General features: G+C 40.2%; 3 protein-coding genes across 6 annotated transcripts in view; all 3 read left to right on the top strand.

The window, feature by feature from the left end:
- dcaf17 (ddb1 and cul4 associated factor 17) overlaps window positions 1-17,756 on the top strand; it is a 20,129-nt gene extending 2,373 nt beyond the window's left edge. The window contains exons 9-15 of one of the 3 annotated variants that reach the window (XR_005895346.1): window positions 151-293; window positions 1,206-1,315; window positions 1,572-1,659; window positions 1,905-1,988; window positions 2,639-2,794; window positions 2,879-3,211; window positions 17,747-17,756. Coding sequence is in view for 2 of the 3 variants with exons in the window: in XM_041056488.1 (XP_040912422.1) it covers window positions 151-293; window positions 1,206-1,315; window positions 1,572-1,659; window positions 1,905-1,988; window positions 2,639-2,794; window positions 2,879-2,986 (689 nt within the window). In the remaining variant the exon portion in view is untranslated. Of the gene's footprint in view, window positions 1-150; window positions 294-1,205; window positions 1,316-1,571; window positions 1,660-1,904; window positions 1,989-2,190; window positions 2,795-2,878; window positions 3,785-17,746 lie in introns of those variants that run through there. The other 2 variants (XM_041056488.1, XM_041056489.1) reach the window with 2 other exon arrangements.
- On the top strand, window positions 4,963-7,252 carry LOC121194024 (plasma membrane ascorbate-dependent reductase CYBRD1). Its single transcript, XM_041056521.1, has 4 exons — window positions 4,963-5,243; window positions 5,790-5,998; window positions 6,319-6,473; window positions 6,585-7,252. Exons 1-4 carry the CDS (start codon window positions 5,051-5,053, stop codon window positions 6,853-6,855), a joined length of 828 nt encoding a protein of 275 aa, XP_040912455.1. The 5' UTR covers window positions 4,963-5,050; the 3' UTR covers window positions 6,856-7,252.
- Window positions 7,575-21,478, top strand: part of LOC121193994 (dynein, cytoplasmic 1, intermediate chain 2a) — an 18,328-nt gene continuing 4,424 nt past the window's right edge. Inside the window, exons 1-11 of one of the 2 annotated variants that reach the window (XM_041056470.1) lie at window positions 7,575-7,664; window positions 8,618-8,735; window positions 10,204-10,318; window positions 11,531-11,618; window positions 12,781-12,840; window positions 13,217-13,332; window positions 17,995-18,081; window positions 18,315-18,477; window positions 18,582-18,681; window positions 19,518-19,643; window positions 21,298-21,444. In XM_041056470.1, the coding sequence (XP_040912404.1) occupies window positions 8,628-8,735; window positions 10,204-10,318; window positions 11,531-11,618; window positions 12,781-12,840; window positions 13,217-13,332; window positions 17,995-18,081; window positions 18,315-18,477; window positions 18,582-18,681; window positions 19,518-19,643; window positions 21,298-21,444 (1,110 nt within the window). In that variant the 5' untranslated portion in view covers window positions 7,575-7,664; window positions 8,618-8,627. The remainder of the gene's footprint in view (window positions 7,665-8,617; window positions 8,736-10,203; window positions 10,319-11,530; window positions 11,619-12,780; window positions 12,841-13,216; window positions 13,333-17,994; window positions 18,082-18,314; window positions 18,478-18,581; window positions 18,682-19,517; window positions 19,644-21,297; window positions 21,445-21,478) is intronic. The other variant, XM_041056471.1, reaches the window with a different exon arrangement.

Here is a 21,478-nt window from a genome sequence, read left to right as displayed (position 1 = left end):
ATTTTTTTATTTTATTTTTTTTAAAGATATAGAGTGGTTGTATCTTTACATACCTACGTGTCCTCTGTGAGCAGGAATGTTTTGGGTTTTTTTGTAAACAAAGTCAAAGTAAGGCTGAGTTTTTTTGTTTTTTTTTAACCTTTCTCACAGATTGCCCTCCTGTGCTTTTCGAGGTCTCCTGCTCTAATAATGGTGTCCAGATTGGAGGCTACCCATGGCACTATATCTACACACCGCCTCATAAAAATCACAAGGGGACTCACCACATCTGTTCACTCAAGGACAACACTATGGTAAATGCAAAGAATCCTCTTTAACCCTACAATATAACATCACATCTCAGTAACAGTGATAATTTGAGCACAAAAAGTAAAACATGCTTGGATATAATAGTTGTGCCCCAGTCTTTTGATTAGACTTAACTGCCACCAAATTGGTCAGAGCCTATTGAAAGTGTCAGGGTAAGAAGGGCTACAGACGGTTTTGACAGTCTCTGTATTCAGCTGCTGAACAGGACAGAACCAAACCTGTTCCTATTTAAAATCCCACAAAATAGTCCAAGTGCTTTTTTTTTTTAACAGATCTTTGCTTCATGTGATGCACAAGCTTCTTTGTATTTTTTTCTGTTTAGATTGTTCCAGATTTTGTTTTCTTATTTCTTACCAGAGACAATTGTCAGCAACTAAAAGCTGTGTAATAAATTGTGTGGAAACACATTAAAACACACTTCAGCTGCCACAATTTCCAAAACACAAGAAGTCGCAGTTTTGTTTGCTCTGATCGTTGTAATGTGCCTGAAATACTGCACAAGTGTAGAGTGCAATAAGTAAATGCATTGGTGGTGTTCTGTTGAAATAGTGTGCAGTTTACATCATTAGCAGAAACCTTATTAAACTGGTGCTTCATTCCTCAAAGCTCTGAAGCTTTACACAGCTGCCTTTTAAATCTACAGTGGTTAAGCTGCAGTCAAACAACAGATTTTGGGTGGAGTGTCTTCAATAAGCCTTTTCCACATTGATGTGTGGACATGTTGATGCTTTGCTGACTGAGGCACACACATTCAGCTGCACATCACAGAAAACGTATTAGATTCAAGTTTCAACATTTTCTTTATACATTTTTTTTTGTAGAACTACATCAGGAAACTTAGAAATGGTCATGTGCTCATGCTACTGTGTTTTATTGTTATATTTTTTTGACATTAGGCAACAAATGGAATACAAAACATGAACTGCTGCTCTCTGGAGAGTGATGGGATCTTCTTCCACCCCGACGACTCAGGAAGAATCATCCACGTTGGACCTACCACCATAAAGTGAGTACAACACTCAACTTTTACACAACAGTGATGAGTGTGTAAAGTAATCATAGCAAAATTTCCCTTTGGTTGGCAAATACACCAAACACAAAGAATACTAAGGCATTAAAGGCCATAAAATTTTAAAATCTCTTATGTGTTTTGCCTCAACAATATTATGTTGTTTGGTGCATATATATTATTGATTTTTTTCTATTTATTGTGTTATTATACTGGACATGTTCCACAAGGTTTTTTTTTCTTTTCCTCCAAGTGTCCTTAAAATCCTTGGTGAGCTGAACAGTGGTTTGCCATCAAAGGTTGTTGGGGATTTCTCTATGATGACCCATCGAAACAACAATGTAAGTATGATGCTTATTTACCTAACAGCTTTCATGTGTGATGGAGAGACTTTGTTTATCCTGATCATGAATCAGGCCTGTGTATGTACTGCATGGTCATTCTGACACTGGAGAGAAATCCCATGCAGTGACTCAGCCTATTTACAACAGAGGCACGAAGTAGATAATCTCACTGTAGAGATGGACTGTACACATTTTCATTAATCTCATAAAATGTTTATGTTTCTGCTTTCCAACTACTGCAGCCTACCTCACAAGTCACTGTCACCTCATCGGGACGCACAGTGAAGAGGAGAGTTCATCAGCTGGATGATGACCCAGATCAAGAGGTACCAGAATAATTACACTTTAATCACCGATCCAGTATTTCTGCGAATAACTACTGTGCTGCTTTAAAAAAATTACATTCACTCAGTAGGTATAGTGTAGTTGAACTGAGTGAGTGATTTACAATAACAGAAAAAAAGAATATATTCTTTTAAAATATATATCATACTGGCAAAACCTATAACTGATGTTTTTGATATCCAGCAGCGACTATTGACACCACCTACAACGCAGACAACCACAGTTACCGTTGAAGTAGTGCAAGTTCAAGATGAGGACATATGAGAAAGTCAAACATCACTGTTGGGTTTCAGATTTCATACCAGGACGTCATCAAACTGCTGAATATTCTGGAACATTCAGGATGGCAGCTTGGATCCTTCAGTACATTGTGCCATTTCTTCGGGCCACATGATTTCCGGTTGTTGTTTAGTGTCCTCTGTTGCACCTGTAACCAGCTTAAACAATGATGTACTGATCACACCCTGAGTATATGTGCGCATTCATGCAGCAAGGTGATAAGTTCAACTACTGAAGTTCAGTAAAGAAAAGACTTTAGAATGCAGATAAGTAGCAGGATACAGAGCTTATATAAGCAATTGGCATAGAACTCCACACACAGCTTCACAACAATCACCTTTTGATTTTGCAGACTTTCCGAATGGTGGAATACGAGGATGAGCTTGATCTTTTGGCAGTAGTGGTAACTAACGGTGAGGAGGGAGAAGGGAGAGCTCACATCCGACTGCATGACAACCAGAGTGGGCGGTTACAGCGGACAATTGATCTGGTTGAACCTTGGGATGAGGTGAGTAACTTGACGTGATTATACCAATGTTCGACAAAGGCATCTGTGTATGGGAATTCATGTGCTCTCACGGTTTGTTTTCAGACTTACCGGCATGAGTTGTTCTTTGACAAAGACACACTTGTTCATATTGAACAAAAGAACACCAACTTCTGCTGCCATGTTTACAAACTCAAGGACACCAGAAAATAATTGGTGCAATTAAAGCTGCTGGAAATCATTTAATACTTCATTTCAAAATTTTCTGGATATTTGTTTCATACTTTGTTTTTTGTACAGTTTTTCTGTCAAACTCGCAATGCTTTTTTCACCCTCTGGATCAGTGTGTCATTATTTCTCTTGTGTAAATTATACTTGATAATCAAGTTGGTCATCTAAATCGCTGTATTACTGTTTAGCATTTTCTGTCTCTCACCTGTGAACATTTTTATACTGTTTCTCTAAAATTAAAATGAGATATTTTTGCAACTTTCTCTGAATTTCTGCCTCATTCTGTCTTTCTGTCATGCTTATCCAAATATTAATATTTTTTTAAGTTACTTTGATGTAATATGAAGTCCACTTGCTTTCACCTACAGAACAATTGTGTTCTTATATTCCACACATTAAGAAGGTGAAACCTGGCTATTCATTTGAAATTTGCAGGTTTCGTACCAAGTTACAGTTGTACTCGACTACAGCTTGTTAAAGACCCTGAAAACAAATTTCTCAATCAGGCTCTTACTGTGAGTGGTGGCATCCTTCATGAAGACACAGGTCTCTGCCAAAGTGTTGTTTTATATGACAGAATTTTGTCTGTGCTGTTTTCTGTGCTCCTCTCACTGGTCTGAAATGGGCGGGGTAGTTCAGGAATATGTGAGTCAGAAACTGATGACAGTTGTGTGGTTGTTTCCTTTTGTTACCAGTCTGCTGTTAATAAAGTATGATGAAACCAAGCCCACACAGTCGTGACGAAGCAGGGGTCTGTTTTACAAAAAAAAGATTTGCTGGCAGGTCTTTGACTTATATCACAAATGGTGGCAGTGTCACATTTCACAAATAAATGTTGCTTGCATCTCACATCCTCATGCATGTGTCATAATGGAGTTTGTCTTGATTTATTAAAAATGTAAGTTAATAGGAGAAGAAATTTCATAGTGCAATTTTGGTGAAGTTAGCTCTGTTTTGACTATTGTACAGCTAATACATAAATAAATTTCCCCCCATAGCATGAAACATTTCAGTAATGGGTAAAAAGCGATGATAAAAGAAGCTAAGATGTCCAGTAATAAAAGAAAATTGTCAAGAACGTAGTTGTAATAGGGGTAAAAACATAACATGGATTAGTCAAATCCACCAGTGTGTGCTATTGTTGCAAGAGCATGTGCATCTAAAATGAATCATGTCCTCACACACATTTAAAATGTTTAGTCATGTGTATCTAATCTTACAGAGAAATACTTTTTGAAACCATGTTTTCAAGGCCTTTAAGATTGTTTGTACGAATGTGAACAACCTGAAGCATTGTAGATCTTATATTTTCCCTCCATGTTGTGTTTGTGTCTGTTAAGGACACTTTATCATTAAATTCACCAAGTTGCTGGTTGTTAGCTTATCAAAACTGTTCATTCAACTTCATGATGATTGGTGGATGTGGCTTTTGGTGCTGTTGAACTGTATTGCATTATACAGAGAGGTGTCTCTGTAATTCTGCCTATACCTATTAATATGAAGTGGTTGGACAAAATAATAGAAACACCAGTCCCTGTAACGCATTACAGTTAAACAGCACCACAAGCTGCAGCCTCCAGTCTAAAATGACCATAAGGTTGAATCAAACACCTCTTTGAAACTGTTTCTACGAAAACTGAACAACATAACCTTTGTGAGGGTAGAATTTATTTCTTCCTTTTCTACTTCTTCTTCTTCTTACTGCCAGGTGTACATAAAAACTTAAAAAAAAAAGAAAAAGCTTACTGCGCTGTTTGTCCAACCTTATTCACCTTGTGCACACCTGAGACTCAAACTGTGAAAAACATCACAGGAAAGGAGACACACGTGTGTAAACAGTGACACAGCACAAAAATGAAAATATCTCCCCCCCCCCCCCCCCCTAACTTGTACCAGACTCTTCTGTAATCACAAAAGTTACCAAACGTCTTTCCTCCAAACGTTTGCTCAGCTCTGGATCATGTGACCGCGGTCCGCCCTCCTTCAGCGCCCACTTGAAGTTGTTGTGCGTGCGGTAACAGCTGCTTTGTCCTGCCGCTGACACTGATGGCGATGGAGAATTTGAAGCAGTTCCTGCTCGTCCTGTCTGCTGCCGCCGCCGTCGGCTTTGTCTCCATTATATTCGTGTTAAGATGGGTTCTCCACTACAAGGAAGGTTTAGCCTGGGATGGAGGACTGGCGGAATTCAACTGGCATCCGGTGCTGATTGTCACCGGGTTTATTTTCTTGCAGGGAATAGGTGAGAGGACTCCTCCTTTTCAGGGAAAATGGTGGGACATGAGGACTTTGGGTCTTGTTTTGAAGAAATGTAAACAACTAAAGGAAATTCTTGCTCAAGGCCAAGTTTCAAAGGAGTCGTTTTTCCATGTGTCTTGGGGGAAGTTACTGCTAATGAGGGCGTCACTATAAAAGTTTAAAACACCAACTAAACCTCCAGTAAAACTTATTCAAAATGTAGTTTCAACTTCATTAGTGTAATTTATATTCAATACTTGTGCTTAAATATTTCCAACTTATGCTACGTTTTACTTCTACTTCTCCACTACATTTCAGAGGGAAATACTGTACTTTTTACGTTTATGTGGCAACTATAGTTGGTAGTTACTTTCATTTTACATAAACTTATGACTTATAATGCGTCATGAAATTAAAGACCTGGAATAACATACTTACACTTTTTTTAGGGAAAAATAAGCTTAAATGTTCTCAAATTTAAAAAAAAAAAAAAGCATCTTAGTTGCATATAAGGCCTGGTTGAATTACTCTGAATGACCCTCTCTTGCAGCCATCATCGTCTATAGGCTCCCCTGGACCTGGCAGTGCAGCAAACTAATGATGAAGTTCATCCATGCGGGCTTGCACTTAGTGGCCTTTGTTTTTGCTGTTATAGCTATGGTGGCAGTTTTTGATTTTCACAATGCTGCCAAAATCCCCAACATGTACAGTTTGCACAGCTGGCTGGGTTTGATCGCTGTGATACTGTACTGTCTACAGGTAAATAAATTCTTCTATTTCAAATTATTTTAAGTAATAAATATGACATTGCTACTAGTAATGAATAAGACATTTTGCATTTTCTTTCACACCTCTACACCTTTATTAACCTGTATTTTACAGAGCTTTTATGGTTAAATTTAGTACATATAGTAGGACAGAATGACTTACACGTGTGATACTGAGGTTCTCTTTAAGAAAACTAAAAAAAACGCCTCTGTCTCTGCTGGTGTTCTCTAAAACTCTAAGTCATAGTGAATAACAGTCTTTATTAGTGCAGTGTCTGATAAGTGCATTTTTTTCTCCCCTTGAATGAGCAGCTTGTTCTTGGAGTTGGAATGTACTTGATACCAATTACACCTATGTCCTGGCGAGCAGCATTCATGCCCCTCCATGTCTACAGTGGTCTGTTACTCTTTACCAGTGTTATAGCTGTGGCACTCATGGGCATCACAGAAAAACTCATTTTTGGCCTGTAAGTATTTTAAAAAGGAAATGAAGGCTTAGAATACTCTGCAAAACAGATGTATGATGTTAATCTGCTGCACAATGAGTATAACTTACTTTTTTGTTCTTCATGACAAAGGAGCAACCCGAAGTATAAGGACTCACCTCCAGAAGCAATTTTTGTGAATGTTCTGGGAGTCCTCCTGGTGGTTTTTGGAGCGCTGATCCTCTGGATTGCCACTCGACCATCCTGGAAACGACCCAGTGACCAGATCTTGCATACTCTGCATACCAATGGGGGAGGTGAGGACAGCACCAAAGTCGGACCAGCCCTGTCTCAGCTGTCCGATGGAGCTGATGCGGAGGCCTCTGGGGATGTCAGGAGGAGGAATAACAAATTAGATGATTAGACTAACCGATTACAGAATAACTTAGTCTGAGTTTATACTGTCTTCAATGCTGAATGTATGTTCACCCAGTCTACACTGGTCAGAGAAAGTCAAAATGTGCTTATCTTTCTATACATAATGTTCTCTTTTGCACCTTTAAGTATTTTATTTTGTTGGCATTTTGAGCTAGTTGTTCTTTCAAAGATTTATTGTTGCAAGTGCATGTAAATAATGGTGAGTTACTTTATGAAGAGATTCAGATGATGATGTTGGAATAGGTTTTATTTACACACTCTGTACAAATAACCATCTCAGATTTTCTATGCTCTGAAACCTCTGTATTCTCACATCTGGGATTTTGAAATATGTTCAGAACCTACATATATTTCCAATAAATACCGTTAATTTCTTCTTAGCATCTAACAGTCCTTGTATGTTTAGAAATATGTTAATATTCTAATTACTGGATGCTGAAGAAGGAAAATATTCATGCAACTGAACACAACCTGTTACCACATTAACCATTAGGACTCTTGGTTTCTGTTACTATCCCATATTTATGATTTTCAAATATAATGTTATAACATGTATCCATAATATTTAACACAACGTTGAGTACTATATCCAGCGAGTTGTGTTGGTACTGTTTACTCAGACTTATTCGTTTTTTTCAATTCAAAACTCTGCATGCTTGACCTCAGATGGCAGCAACAAAGCCACGTCAAAGCTAAAATGAGGCTTTTGGACTCTTCTCGGCTTCTGTAGTTGGGCTGGCAGCTCGATTGTTTTGGCTGTGTGTGTTTGGTGACAGGTCGAAAACCTGCTTTAAGGTTAGTTATCGACACTCTGGAGTCAGTTTGGTTGTAGTGTGACACACTTGTGACATTTTTTATGTATCTGACTCTATGATCGTAGCCCAAAGTGCTTTATTGAGAGTGCAATCATTGGAGCTGAAAGCTATCCGCTAACAAATACAGCTAATGCTACATCTTTAGCTATAAGTAACTAGTTGAATGGGGAAAACTACGTTTTCTATTTCCCAAGGAACACTGTTTAACGTAAACGATTACATTCAGCTATGCGTGGTGGTACGAATTACTAATTAAGTGTTGTACAACAAGGAGATCAGTCATAACAAGGAAGGCTAACGTTAGCAGCGGCCGAAGCCGATTGCATGCTAGCCTTTTTTCTACGAAACTGGCGTGATGGGTAAAACAAAAACATAACATCCACATGAACCAGACTTTTAGTGTGAGAGCGTACACGGCAAGCTGATACGGAGCAGAGAAAAGTAAATGATAGGGGATAGGAAGACCCTGTGCTAAGCTATCCGGGTGTGAACAGTGCTTCCAGCCCTAGGGTGGGGCTCTCTTTTAGCTAGCTGACAACGACTGGTCAGCAGGGCAGTGGTTTCAACGGAGCATGTAGTTGAGAAATGTGTTAGCTATCTTCAAACAGCTAACACAGTTCACTTACTCAGCCGCAGAGAGGACAGAAAACACCGCCGGATGGATTGTCAAAGTGTTTCACCTGTCGGATGAAGCTGAGCAGATAGCTGTGCAAGGTGGTACTGAAGCTGAGAGCATCAGCTATCAGCGGATGGTTGGCTTTTTGAAGACTGTTTTCAAAGCACTGCCTTTATGTGTCAGTGCAAAGTATAAACACAGGAAGGCCACTTGTTGCTCGGCTTTTGTTTAATACACTTAAAACTTATAAAATACGACCTTTTCCAATGTAGTCTGAGTGTAACACGTAGACAAACAAGTATTTTGTTTGTTCACAGCTGTGGCATCATGTCTGACAAGAGTGAGCTGAAAGCAGAGCTTGAAAGGAAGAAGCAACGCTTGGCTCAAATCAGAGAGGAAAAGAAAAGGAAGGAGGAGGAGCGCAAGAAGAAAGAGGTATGTGGAATAATTCGTGAATGTTTTGAATATTCGGTGATAGTGAATGCAAAAAGGAATGTGGAGAATCAACACTGAGTGAAAATCATTCTTCAATTCAAATGCAAATTATCTCCCTACTCTTAATTCGCGTGGGTTTTGGGAGTCCAGATGCAGCGAGAAATCATCATTGATGGTATTTGCATATGTGTCAAATGCAGTTCAGAGCTTAAGAAAACTTGTAAATGATGGCTATGTTGACAGACAAACACAACAAGGCCTTTTAGAAATACTTCTAAGAAAGTAGCAATATTGATCTTAGAATTAGCAACATTTTTCAAATAAAAAGCAATTTATAGCTGGTTTGTATTTGTTAAACTCTCTTGGAGGAGGTCTAGATCAGTTATTTCAATTGCACTGTGAGATGCAAAGTAACAGTAAAATTGTTTGTTTTTTTTTATTTCCACTTTCTATATCATGATTCTCTCAAGGATTTCAGATTGGTGCTGTTTATATACTGTATGCCTGTGTATTGTGTAGATGGTACATTTCATATTGATGATTTAGGATGCCAAAAACAAAGTTAGCAAGGGAAAACATTTTTCAAGAATTTTTTTTTTTTTTTTGACAGATGATTGGCAGTAAGTAGAGTGCATGAAAATGCTGAATTTGGGTATAACGGAATAACAACAAAACAGTATAACTAAAATGAGTGTTCAAGTGTCAGTATTGTGCCACGATAGGTAGCATACAGTCTCCTCTCAGGATATGAAAATAAGCCTTGATAGCCGTCTCTTGATATCTCAGACTACAGTGACTGTGTGGAGACACTAGCAGGAACAATGTCATTGAGAGGGTAAACCTTTTTAAAACCTTTTCACCTGTTATTTGGTCTGGAAGTGGTAGAGTCAATCTACATCTTGAACAGAGGGGTATGGACAAATAATGACACAAAGTTGTCATTTGTTCAAAGGCATTAAAGTCCATCTTTTGGGCGTCTTCTTTTTCCATAAATGGATTGTAAAAGTGTTACTGATCATCAGCTCTTTCTTGCTTCACTTGGCATTTTCTGTTCTCTGACGCTAGTTAGGTTACATTCTGAGGATGTGCAAATGTATCTGGCAGCTAGAAATCAGAAACTGATGCCTGATGCCATCAACTGATATTTTTTATCAAGCTTTTAGTTACTGGAACTATTTTAATTGGTTCTTTTTAAGTTGGCTTCTCATTCACTGTTATTATATTTGGATAGACTTATTGGAAATGTGTTGATTGATTGACTGTGACAAATTTACCCATCATCAAACTGAGATTTATCATCTTTCTCTGATCATTGAATTCATGTTGTCCCTAAAATATATCAGTGGATGAAACTATGGTATAGACAATGGCAAGCTGAAGTTCTATACTCTGTTTTATCTGAGATCATGGCATCTAATGTAGATATTTAGAGACGGGATTAATGGATGATGCATCATTATGCTTCTAGGCGGACCAATTGAAAGATGCTGCACTTCACCAGGATGACTCTGACCTGGAGAAAAAAAGGCGTGAAGCTGAGGCTCTGCTTCAGAGTATGGGAATAACCCCAGATGTTCCTGTTGGTATGTTTTATATTACCTGTTGGTGGATGGCACATACTTAGCTACTGTGATAACTGCGTTTAAATCTGTAACCTCAGGAAATGTGTCATATATCATATATGTACTTATGAATAAGCAGTATACCTCATACATTTATTTTTTCAGCATTTTAGCTCCTTGAATAGGGTTTGATTGTGTTCACATTCATACTGGATAAACACTGTAGGAATCATTGCCCTCTTAGTACAAAATCCCCCCCAGTAGAACAAAGCAGTAGGAGAATGACCTAAAACATACAGATTTTTTTATGGCCAAACAGCGGAATGTTCTTTACTGACCAACTCTGTCACATGAATTCAATCCAGCTGATCATGTGATCATGTTAAAGGCCAGAGTGAAGGCAAAAAAGCTCAGGCAAATAAGAAGTGAAGATGGCTGTGATAACATTCAGACAGTCACTGATTGTAATGTATGTGCAGATATTAAATATAATAACTTTTAGTGTTTGTGTTTACTTGTTCTGTTACTTCTCTGCTGCCTGTAATTGCATTAATATATACAGCACATTATAAGGATGCAAACACCCACACATTAAAGATGAAAGGCAGCACTTTAACCCTATGGTCATTCTCATAAGGTTAAAGTATAACTACCTCATTATAGTCATTTTAGAAGAAGCATGTATTTGTAAAACAATGCTAGAATTCACTATACTGCGTTTATACTGCTTTATGGAGTCCATGCAGACCTGGATATTTGGAGCACTGTCATGTTGCTACCAGCAGGTGGCAGAAGAGATCCATACAAAGACCTTAATAGGCCTCACGACAAGCATACGAACTTGGAACAGAAGTGACAAAACATCATATTTTTGTACATTTATCTAATATTTTGTGGGTTCTGCTTGTCATTACATTATTCAAACAATTATATAATAAAGACAAAGCCGTGATATGTGTGTTATTAATGCCTGTGTGGGTCAACCTTGCCATCTCTATTGCTAGTTACAGTCTGATTTGTATATTTAACTTGCTTTGCTTCTAATTCAAGGGTTTACACACATTACAAATGTTCTCAGTAATATTGTTGCTGTCAGGATTTGATAACAGTTGTCTAACATTTCAAACAACAAAGCTGCCACTTCATTATGGATGCATTTGTACACTGTTACGAACAGCTCGGCATCTTTACATTGTAACGGATGATTATTACTGTCTCTGTCTCACTATGTAGTCCCTCCTCCCATGTCTCCAACTGCCAAATCGGCAGGCACACCAAGTGAGGCAGGGAGCCAGGACTCTGATGGAGCTGTGGGACCCAGGTACACACACACACACATTCACACCCCTCAGCAAATGTTTGAATCACAGAAAAAAATTCCCCACTTTCAGTACGGGACTTTACAAGAGTTGAAACAAATTACAAGGTCCGTGTTTATAAGAATTAAGGGCTGTTTCCCCACTTAAGGCAAAATGTTTAAATGCACTGTACCTTCTGATCTTAAATCTCCTCAAACGCCTTCGTTTGTCCTGTTTTTCTGCTCAGTTATGCTTATGCCAGCAAGAAAACTTTTTCAGTGTCCTTGCCACAGCTTCTCAAGCTGCTTAAATTGCAAATGTTGCTGAACAGCAGTTGAAGTATTTAAAAAAATGCCTTCAAGAAGTTTAGGCCTGTTTTTGCTTTGTAAGCTTTGCATCACATTGAACTCCAGATAAAGTATATAATCACACATAAAGCCTGATTATATTAAGAGCAACTGAGCTGAACTGAACTTTTTACAAAGTCTCATACCATTACAGTGAATGATGACGAGTTTATGCCAACTGAGTGCATGTTTATTTAATTTGTGTGCCGTTGAATTAGGACGATCCTAAATTAACAATAAAACAGCAGGCTGCTGTGATGCCTGGGGGACTTCTTAACCCCTAATTAGAGCCCCTTCCCTGGGCTGAAATCCAAGCTCCCCCAGTGTCCCATCAGGCCCAGGGAGCTGTTCCCCCTACGTGTTGACTCATTTCCCTCACCAGCATGGCCATTTCCTACACACATGGAGGTCATGTTTTCTCCCCGAGGGTTCTCTCTCTCTCTCTCCTTCCCTCTCTGTCTACACGACACTCAGAGCCTTTGGTGTGACACAGTTCAGGTTGTATTAGCCCTGCAGGCTGCACATTACACCCTGAGTCATCCCACTCAGAGGGTCTGTGTGTCCATGCATTTTAAGCAGATACATTCTTTCATCTCTGAGCGTTGTGTCGACAGATTCCAGCTTGATTTGACCTGAAAAACGACGACAACAACAACAACAACAACAACAACAAAAATCCAGTTTTAAGCCTGTTTTGATAACATGCAGATTTAACTAATTTGTGATCTAGGATCTGATCAGCATGTTGTGTGCCATAAAAATAACTTTATTTCCTCTCCTCATTTGTGCTTGCCTGTCTCTCTCACTAATGCCGCCTTGTTGCTGTGACACTAACCAGGACTCTGCACTGGGACTCTGACCCGTCCACCCTTCAACTTCACTCTGATTCTGAGCTGGGGTACTGGACACTCTCTTCTCTCCTTTCCTGGTCATTTTCCCTTCTCTCAATCTATGGCATGATTACTTTGTTTTTCAAAGTCGTTATTCAGTAAACACAGTCCATGAAAAGAGTCAAGTCGTGCATGTGAGACAAAACCTTTTAATGAATTCACACTGGTTGTTAAACTAATCTGAAGTCTTTGCCATCCCATGAAACACTAATTTACTTACTTTGATCAGCACAAGAATCCACTTACCAGGGGGTGAGAACTGCTTCAAAGACAGATGAGAATGGTTATAATAATAGGATGGTTTTGTATGACTTATCTCTGGTTAAAATCATTACTGTTTTGCTGTGATGTTGTGCAAAGTTTTGAGTTGTTCTTTGCTTTTAGGCGAGGAACTCCAAAGCTGGGAATGGCCAAAGTCACACAAGTGGACTTTCCGCCACGTGAGACTGTGTTGTACACAAAAGAGACCCAGACACCTGTCATGACCCAGCAAAAAGAAGGTGATTCCTACATAAAGTTTTACGGTTATCCTTGAAATACACAGACAGAAAGTTGTGGATGCATGTGCACAAGTGTCTGCTTAAATACACAAAAAATGTAGTGGGCCATTAAAATGTACAGGTTCCTTGCCAACAAAGATTTTATTTTGCCTCATGAAGGGTGCACCGTTTCTTGACAGGGGTATTGTGAGCTGTGTCAGTGTACGAGTGGGTACCGGAAATGAACAACAAGTGGAAGAGATCTGATTTAACCAAGCACTGAGATGAAAGTAAAGGAAAAATGAGGCCCAGGAAACATAAGAAGTCAGAGCAGAGATTAAATTCAGACAAGCTCTGCGCCTCTGAGCCTCATATGCAGCTCTACAACCAACTCTGCTTTGGTATAATTAATGAGCGAGATGAGAAAACCAGTGACAGGAAGGAGAAATGCGATTGGAGGGGCAGATATGAAGCACCACGCATACGACTGCTCACTGCCTCTGAAGCATGTCGATATGTATGTAATTGCTGCACTGAAGCTTTCATGTGGTTGGACAAAGAGAATATTTGGGCTACCACTAACATCCACATGTTGAACACATGCTCTGTAAAATATGCAATATTTGTGGATTTGTGGGTGTGCTGCTTGTTCGGGGTTGATTTATGTAATGACAGATGGTGAATAACGCGCTTGACTGAAATCCTGATTAAGATTTTTGTTATGTTTTTGTTTTTGTTTTTTTTTTCAAAGAGATATCAGACCTAGTAACAGAACAGACAATACCTCAAACACAGCTAGTGGCTTACAGCTCCTGGAGTGAGTCTGCCTTTTTTTTTAGCTGTTTTCTCAATTTATTTGGATCAGCTAACACATCTTTTTAAGCATCCTTGAAAGCCTGGTTAGGATTTTAAACAGTGCAGTGATTGTTGGTTGCTGTCCGATCAGGTGATGTGTAGAAAATTCTGAGGTGGCGTGCGGCGTGAGTAAGACAAAATTGTGTGATTTTGTGGAAAACTATGAGCAGAACTAGTGAAGGATGAAGAGCATCCCTCTGTTCCTCGTCGCTCTTCACTCTGGACTCTACTGGGCATTGTAAAACTGTGTTAAACAACGATGGTTTCTGCCAGCTGTTCAACACGAGGCCCCCTTCCCCTCTCTGCCACTATGTAATCATTTCATCAACTCCCTCGCTTCCCTGTCTTCTCCCTTCACCGAACAGGCACATAACAAAACACACTCAGTGACATTGTGCATTTTCACACCATCACTTCTGGCACTCGATGAGACGGCATCCCCTTCCCAGCTTGCTCCCCTCGGCGCATTTTTGATGTGTGGGGTGGCGTCAGGCCTGTTCCTGTGATTGAGCGATTTATCATGTTGTCAAAAGGAGGCAACGGCGCAGCACTCTCAAGGTCAGCAGGCGGTGGCATTAGAGGGAGCGGCGGCCGTGGCCTGGCTGCTGCAAAACCGAGGGTTCCCACAGCGTCTGCAAGATACCTCGGAGAAAGGAGTAAAAGATTTAAGTGTTTTTTTTTTTTTTTTTAACATCACCTGACCTGTTGACCCCAAAGAAAGACCCCCTGAACGGTCAAGGAGAATGCATCTTCATTTTTATATTATTTGTTTGTTAGTCGTGGGGACAGTAATGTGTCATTTTACCACCACAGAGGTACTGGGCAGTCTTTGTTAGCCTAGTGTGCACTGAAATCTCATGTCACATGCCTGTGACTGTCTAAAATAACTTCCGTGTTGATAATTATTTTCCTATATCTTAATTTTATCTAAGTTTGTGAACTTTGGACAACATCAAAGCTTTTTTTTGTTAAAAATTCTCTGATTTAAGCCATCAGTTTGATGAATATCTGTGGTGCCGTTACAGTATTCCCTACTGCACTAGTAGGTAATGTGCAGCATCAGTATGCACTTCTCAACAAGAGGCTGTAATTATGGAGTAAGATATTGTTGGAGGTTGAGGGGAGCTGAGGGGTGTGTGTGTGGAGTGGTTGGTCTGGTACATTGTTTAAAAAGGCTTGTTAGGAATAAGTATGTAGAGCAGTTTAGTAAATCTAATATTTAATTGAATGTGATTGTTTTAATCACTTTGAATTCAGAGGCAGGTTAAAACTTTTAATCACAAAAGCCCTTAATGGCCTTCTTGTTTCAAGTACCACTTGTAATTGTGGTCAGCTTTTATGCACTTGATGATTAGTACTGTTAAATATCTATTGTATCCCTCTGTCATACAGAAGCTAATAATTTTGAACAGAAAATTTTGTATATTGTTTTTTTTTCTCCCTCATGTATATTTGTGTGGTTGTATGGTTTTAGTTTTAACACCTTTAGGATTTAGTTTGTTTCCAGTTTCATTTAACAAAAGTAGAAGTTTGCATGTTACCTGCGAGTCCTGGTTTTGGAGTTCTGCTTACCATTGGCACGTTTGTCATCCTTAGACATCAGAGATGTGTGTAACCACTGCTGGAGAAGTTGAAAATAATAGATTCCTGTTTCACAGATGACCACACAGTGTTATCAGATTGACAAAATCTGACTGCTAATATCTTTGTTTTTATTTTCCCTGTGGCAGTTTAAAAATTTGCTGCACTGCTACACACAACTGCAGATGCTGTACGACTTGGAATAGATTGATCACAATTTTGAAAACTGGTGCTAGGAGGCACTCTATTTTAGGAAACAAAATGACAGCGCACGTTTGTGTTGTTGTTGTGTGTATATACTGGAGTTTTGTCTTCTGTGGTTTCATTATTGGCCTTTCTGCAACAGAGAAAAAAAGCCCTGCTGCACGTGCTAAAGTCAGGACATATAGAAAGTGGAAGACACCTGCAGCGTAGAGCAAAGGTCATTTAGTTTTATAGTTGTACATCACTGGCCACATGCTGTGTTTGCATTAATATATTGTCCATTGACTAAGACCTGTGATTACTCCCCCCCCCCCCTCCTGACCGGCTCCCCCCTAGAAAAGCTTTTATTTCTTAAGTGGTACAAAAGCCATAATTGGGCCGGCTTTGAGAGGAGGTGTCAGTGTATGGGACATCGGTGATTCGGGTGAATTCTGTTAAATGCAAACCCCCCCCCCCCCCACCATTCCTTTTTCCTCCACCACCCACCCTCGCTAGGCACTGCTGCCCCCCTGCACATCCCCAGCGGGGTCACCAGGATCACTAGCTTTTCTCCAAATGGCCATTTTGGCTGGCAGGTGCATTATACCCTTTATTTTCAGATTGTCTATCCGCTCCTAATGCCTGGCAGGTTGATTGCTCTGGCTGCCTCACCGCGGAAAGGGCTGACGAGCACGGCCGGGACTAGCTGAAAGACAGTGATTACTGTTTTCCTTTAAGCCTGATTGAGGCCCTTGAAAGGAAAGATTTTAACCTTCTCCTGTTGGTTGCAGAGTATGGCCGTACATTGAAATGGCTTGTGTCATCAACCCAGTTCTGTAAACTCATCAGTGCACCCAATAACCTTCTTCCCCAAACCGCCATCCGAGAAAGGGGATAAATCACTTTATGGACAAAGTGACAGATGACATTATCATTTAGATTATCTCAGTAGGAAGGAAATTCTGGCATGTGGTGCTGTCATCCTAGATTAACTATAAGGTTCATACCAAGATAAACGTCTGTAGGAACCAGACGGGTATTTCCCCTGTCCTCATGAGTCTGTTTTGTCCTGGTTTTTCTACTGTTTGTTTGTTTTTTGGGTTTTTTTTTTTTTTTTTTACATTGAAAGCATAAGATATATCCTGTCTGTAGGAGATGTGTTTTGGGGGAAAAAAACAAAAAAAAAGCATGTTCATCTCTTTTGAGGTAGAACCGGTGTGCAGTTTGCCAGCTGGTCTGGCCTGTATTTTGTTGTACATTCTCTGAGGTTGAATAGGAGTTGCAGGACCTCCTGCTTGGATGGTAATTGCATAGGCTTGCCGTTCAGGGAGAAGCTTGTCTCGGGGCAATCAGGCGGAAAACCTCTGTGCCATCCCCATGCCACCTCTGAAGAGCACAAGACAATCCCAGCATCACCATCTGCTTTTGCACCATGCCGTCATCTGGCCAGACCAATGGGACGGGCTCGGGGCAGCTGCTCCACAGCCTCTGCCCCGCTGCCCCGTGTCCTAGAAGGGGGCAACCTGCTACTGCGACACAGAGGAAACAGCTACACTGACAGCTCAACTCTCCATTGAATGGCTAGAGTCTCATTAACAGTTGGGAAAGACAGGGGTCCCTATGACAACAAGACACCCGCTGCGCTGTGTCCCTTTAATACAAATGACAAACTTCCCTGCTTTAGAGGAGCAGGTTCTTTTTGAAAGGCAACATTGTGCTGACAAACCAAACAAATGCAAGACAGAGATACAGAATCAGTCTGTTGCTGTGCCCATAATCACAGGGTGAAGCTTTTATTGAAAGGAGAAAATAATAGAGATGGAAGATGTAGTAACCAAAAACTATGAAACGTTTGTACGGAGGCATGATTGTCTGTTTTGTGAAAGTTGTAACTTTGAATTTGGATTTATTCTCTGCTTATGTTTGAAGTTTTGACAAAACTAATACCATAAACAAAATGATTTACATCATTATTTTTTTTGCACGGGAATACGTTGATTCAGAGATTTTAGTTCATACAGTGTAGTTTCCAGTTTTTAACCGAGCTCACTTTTTGATCAACAGAGGAAGAAGAAGAGGAAGAAATTGCTCCTCCTCAGCCAGCAGTCGAGACTCCGACCGAGAAACCGGACCAGAAGGAGGAGGAGGAAGGTACTTTACTACCAGTGATCACGTACAATTGACATACTCTACTGAAATTGAGCCACTTCAGTTCTTCTAGGAATTTTACAATTTCATATATAATAGTTGATGCAGAGTACAAAGAGGTTTCTGCTCCTGTAAATCAGTGCATCATATTCCACCTCATAATGGCCATGAGCGGCAGAAATATGTTCATTATGTTTCAGTGTGTGTGTGTGTTTTTTTTTTTTTTCTCTGTACAGTACCCCCCCACGAGCTAACGGAGGAGGAAAAGCTCCAGATCCTGCACTCGGAGGAGTTTGCGAATTTCTTCGACCACAGTACTCGCATTATTGAGCGGGCTCTATCCGAGCATGTGGACCTCTTCTTTGACTACAGTGGCCGTGACCTGGAGGAGAAGGAGGGGTAATAATTGGACAGCTACATGTTGTTTAAAAAAAAAACAACAACTTGTAATTGCTTTTTGAAGAAGTGTTTTTATTGATTTGTGGTGTTTTGTTTTTCCACAGTGAAATCCAGGCTGGAGCAAAGCTCTCTCTCAACAGGCAGTTCATGGATGAGCGCTGGTCCAAACATCGTGTCGTCACCTGCCTCGACTGGTCCCCCCAGGTCATTTTCAAAGCTGTTTCATAATTAAACCAAAAGTTGAACACATTTCACAGGACATGGTTTAGAGATTTTTTGCAATTATCAAAATGTCAATCCTAACAGTGAATTTATTGTATTTCTGTATTGAAATGGAAGTAATATGTGTATAAGTGTTGCTAAATGGCTGTTAAAACAACTTAGCTTTACGCAGCCATAATGCTTTATGATTACATAGCCTAAGTTTGACAGCATTTACTTTTAGCCACAAGTCCCACGGGAAAAGTAAGTTATGTCCCACACAAATTGTCACTTAGTCGGAGGCCATAATGATTTGTTTCCTCTGGCGTCCAAGGTCATTTAATGCATGATTCTGCAATGACATTTGACAGTGATTGAACACCAACCCTTTGTTCACAGTATTCACTTGCTTAGAGCAATATATCCACACGCTTGTGGTTTGAAATTATGCGTTCACAAACTGTAAATCTCAGATCAAATATTAGAAGTAGCAAAGGTTAATGGTTTATTTACATCTGTTTCTATATTCGTTCTCTGCATATCAGTCGGACTTAAAGTTTTAAAAGTTTCTCAGTGAGTCGCTCTGTTTTAGTCTACTGCTGTGATTTTCTGAGCGCCTTCAGGGCTGTAACGTTTGGTTAAAGTTATGAAAGAACCTAATTTGCCAAAGTTTGTAGGGGGTTGAGCGACTGAAACGAGCCATAAATCTTGAGGAAAGGGTTACTCATTCTTCAAGGTATTCAGCAGCACCACACAGGGCAAGTGAGGCTTGTCCACATGGAGCCAAGCCTGAGGGGCATGTCTGCCTCCCCCTGACATTTTTTTTTCCCTGTCACCAGTATCCTGAACTCATGGTTGCCTCATACAACAACAACGAGGACGCTCCTCACGAGCCAGATGGCGTGGCATTAGTGTGGAACATGAAGTACAAGAAGGCCACACCGGAGTACGTCTTCCATTGTCAGGTACGTAAAGCAAAGCTTCTCTGTTTCGTCTTCACTGGTGGCTTCTTCCAGGACACCACCAACCAACCCCTGTTAGCTCAGCCTCTCTCCTGCCTCCTAAGTCCCCACGCCCCTCACCCCTCCTGCCTTCATACACATTGTGAGTTCACAGTGCTGGCATCCACCTCCCCACCACATCCATTCCCAAACACATGTTCGTGAGGCGCTTGAGAAGACCTGTGGTGCAGGAGTTGAATGGAATCTGAGCACTGCAGCAGGATTAAGTGTGTGGGGCAGGGCTGGTTATCATGTGCATCTAAACAAGGGCCCTGTGTTCAGACGAGCTAGCAGGGAGAGCAGCAGAGCTCCTCCGCTCTGCCCAGCCTTATTATAATGCCTGCCCCCGAGGCTCCTTCACCAAGACAAGTTGAGTAGAACCACATGTTGGTGCCTCCAGAGCGGATGTCGATGCAGCCGTTCTGCTCAGATGAATAAAACTGAACAGAAGTGTAAACGCAATTTTCGATGTGCTTCCAAGTCGGTTCAAAATTAGATTTTCCTCATCAATACGTCACAAGTTCTGTTTAAAAATAAAAAAGTAATTATGATAGAGCGTGAGTGCATATAAGCACCTGAAAAGTCATAATCCAAAAATAAATAATAATATTGTTATATTGCGTTTGAAGAACTCAGATCTTGAGTGATGAAAGTGTTTGCTTGTGAACCTAACTTTGAGATGAAGCAGAAGAACAGCAGATTCAAGGTGATGTTTTCCACTGTTTCCATTCTCCAACTTTGGAAATTTCAAATGTTGCTGAAATGAAACTACTATTTTGCATCCAGTTGGCCAGACAGTGATTCAGTGCAGTTCTGTCTTGTGGTCAGTTAGCTCAGTGCAAAAGAGTTATTGGTTATTTTGACTCTGGATTTGTGTTTCCATTCATTTTCATCAAAAAAACAAAAAGTAAAATTCTGTAACACTAACTAATGCTTATTTTCATAACTGGTCTATCTGATTGTTATTTTCTTGATTAATCAAGTTGTTATTCAGTTTGTAAAATGATAGGAAATAACAAAAAACGCCCATCAGAGATTTCCAGAGCTGAAGGTGATGTCTTCACAAGTCTTGTTTTGGCCAAAAAACAGCACAACACCTCAAAATACTCAGTTTACAGTTACATAAACCAGAGATACTCAGCAAATCCTCATACTGGGCCAGCTGGAACAAGAAAAGTTTTGCTGTTTTTGCTTGAAATATGGCACAAAATAAGACTAATCAATTAACTGTCAGTCGAAGAAATGTTTGTACTGGTCTGTCCAAACGTAATGTTAGTTACAGCGCTAATTGTTTAATTCATAATTAAATTCTTTTTTTTTTTTTTTTAGAAATATCTTGATGAACTTTGTATATGTTGAAAAGGATTTAGGATTGAAAGACTTTTAAGCCAAATTGATGAGTCCTGTCACACAGATTGTGCATTATTGAGACGGGAATGAGCCTGGTTCTTGAAGATGGATATGCCTGACGTGGGAATGGATGGACTTTGTTCCATTGGATGTGGCGTGACGGGACAAGACTTGAGACTTGAGTGTCACTATAAACATTTGCTTTTTTTGTCACCAGAGAAACTAAATGTTGCCTGTCCCTTTCTCCACTTTTTCCTCTTTCTGACAGTCTGCCGTTATGTCGGCTGCGTTTGCCAAGTTCCACCCTAACGTTGTGGTGGGGGGCACATATTCGGGGCAGATTGTACTGTGGGATAACAGGAGCAACAAGAGGACCCCGGTGCAGAGGACTCCCCTGTCTGCAGCAGCACATACGGTACTGTAAATGACTGACAGAGTGGGATTGTACA

This window comes from Toxotes jaculatrix, chromosome 15 (genome assembly GCF_017976425.1).
Source record: "Toxotes jaculatrix isolate fToxJac2 chromosome 15, fToxJac2.pri, whole genome shotgun sequence".
Lineage (NCBI taxonomy): Eukaryota > Metazoa > Chordata > Actinopteri > Toxotidae > Toxotes > Toxotes jaculatrix.
Note: the sequence above shows the minus strand (reverse complement) of the source record. Positions and strands in the feature narration are given on the sequence as shown.

Bases quoted from the DNA above. Each gene is read 5' to 3' on its own strand.
- LOC121194024 (XM_041056521.1), top strand. From the start codon at position 5,051: ATGGCGATGGAGAATTTGAAGCAGTTCCTGCTCGTCCTGTCTGCTGCC. The intron at 5,244-5,789 runs GTGAGAGGACTC...CCTCTCTTGCAG, and splicing joins TATTTTCTTGCAGGGAATAG to CCATCATCGTCTATAGGCTC. The intron at 6,474-6,584 runs GTAAGTATTTTA...TTCATGACAAAG, and splicing joins GAAAAACTCATTTTTGGCCT to GAGCAACCCGAAGTATAAGG.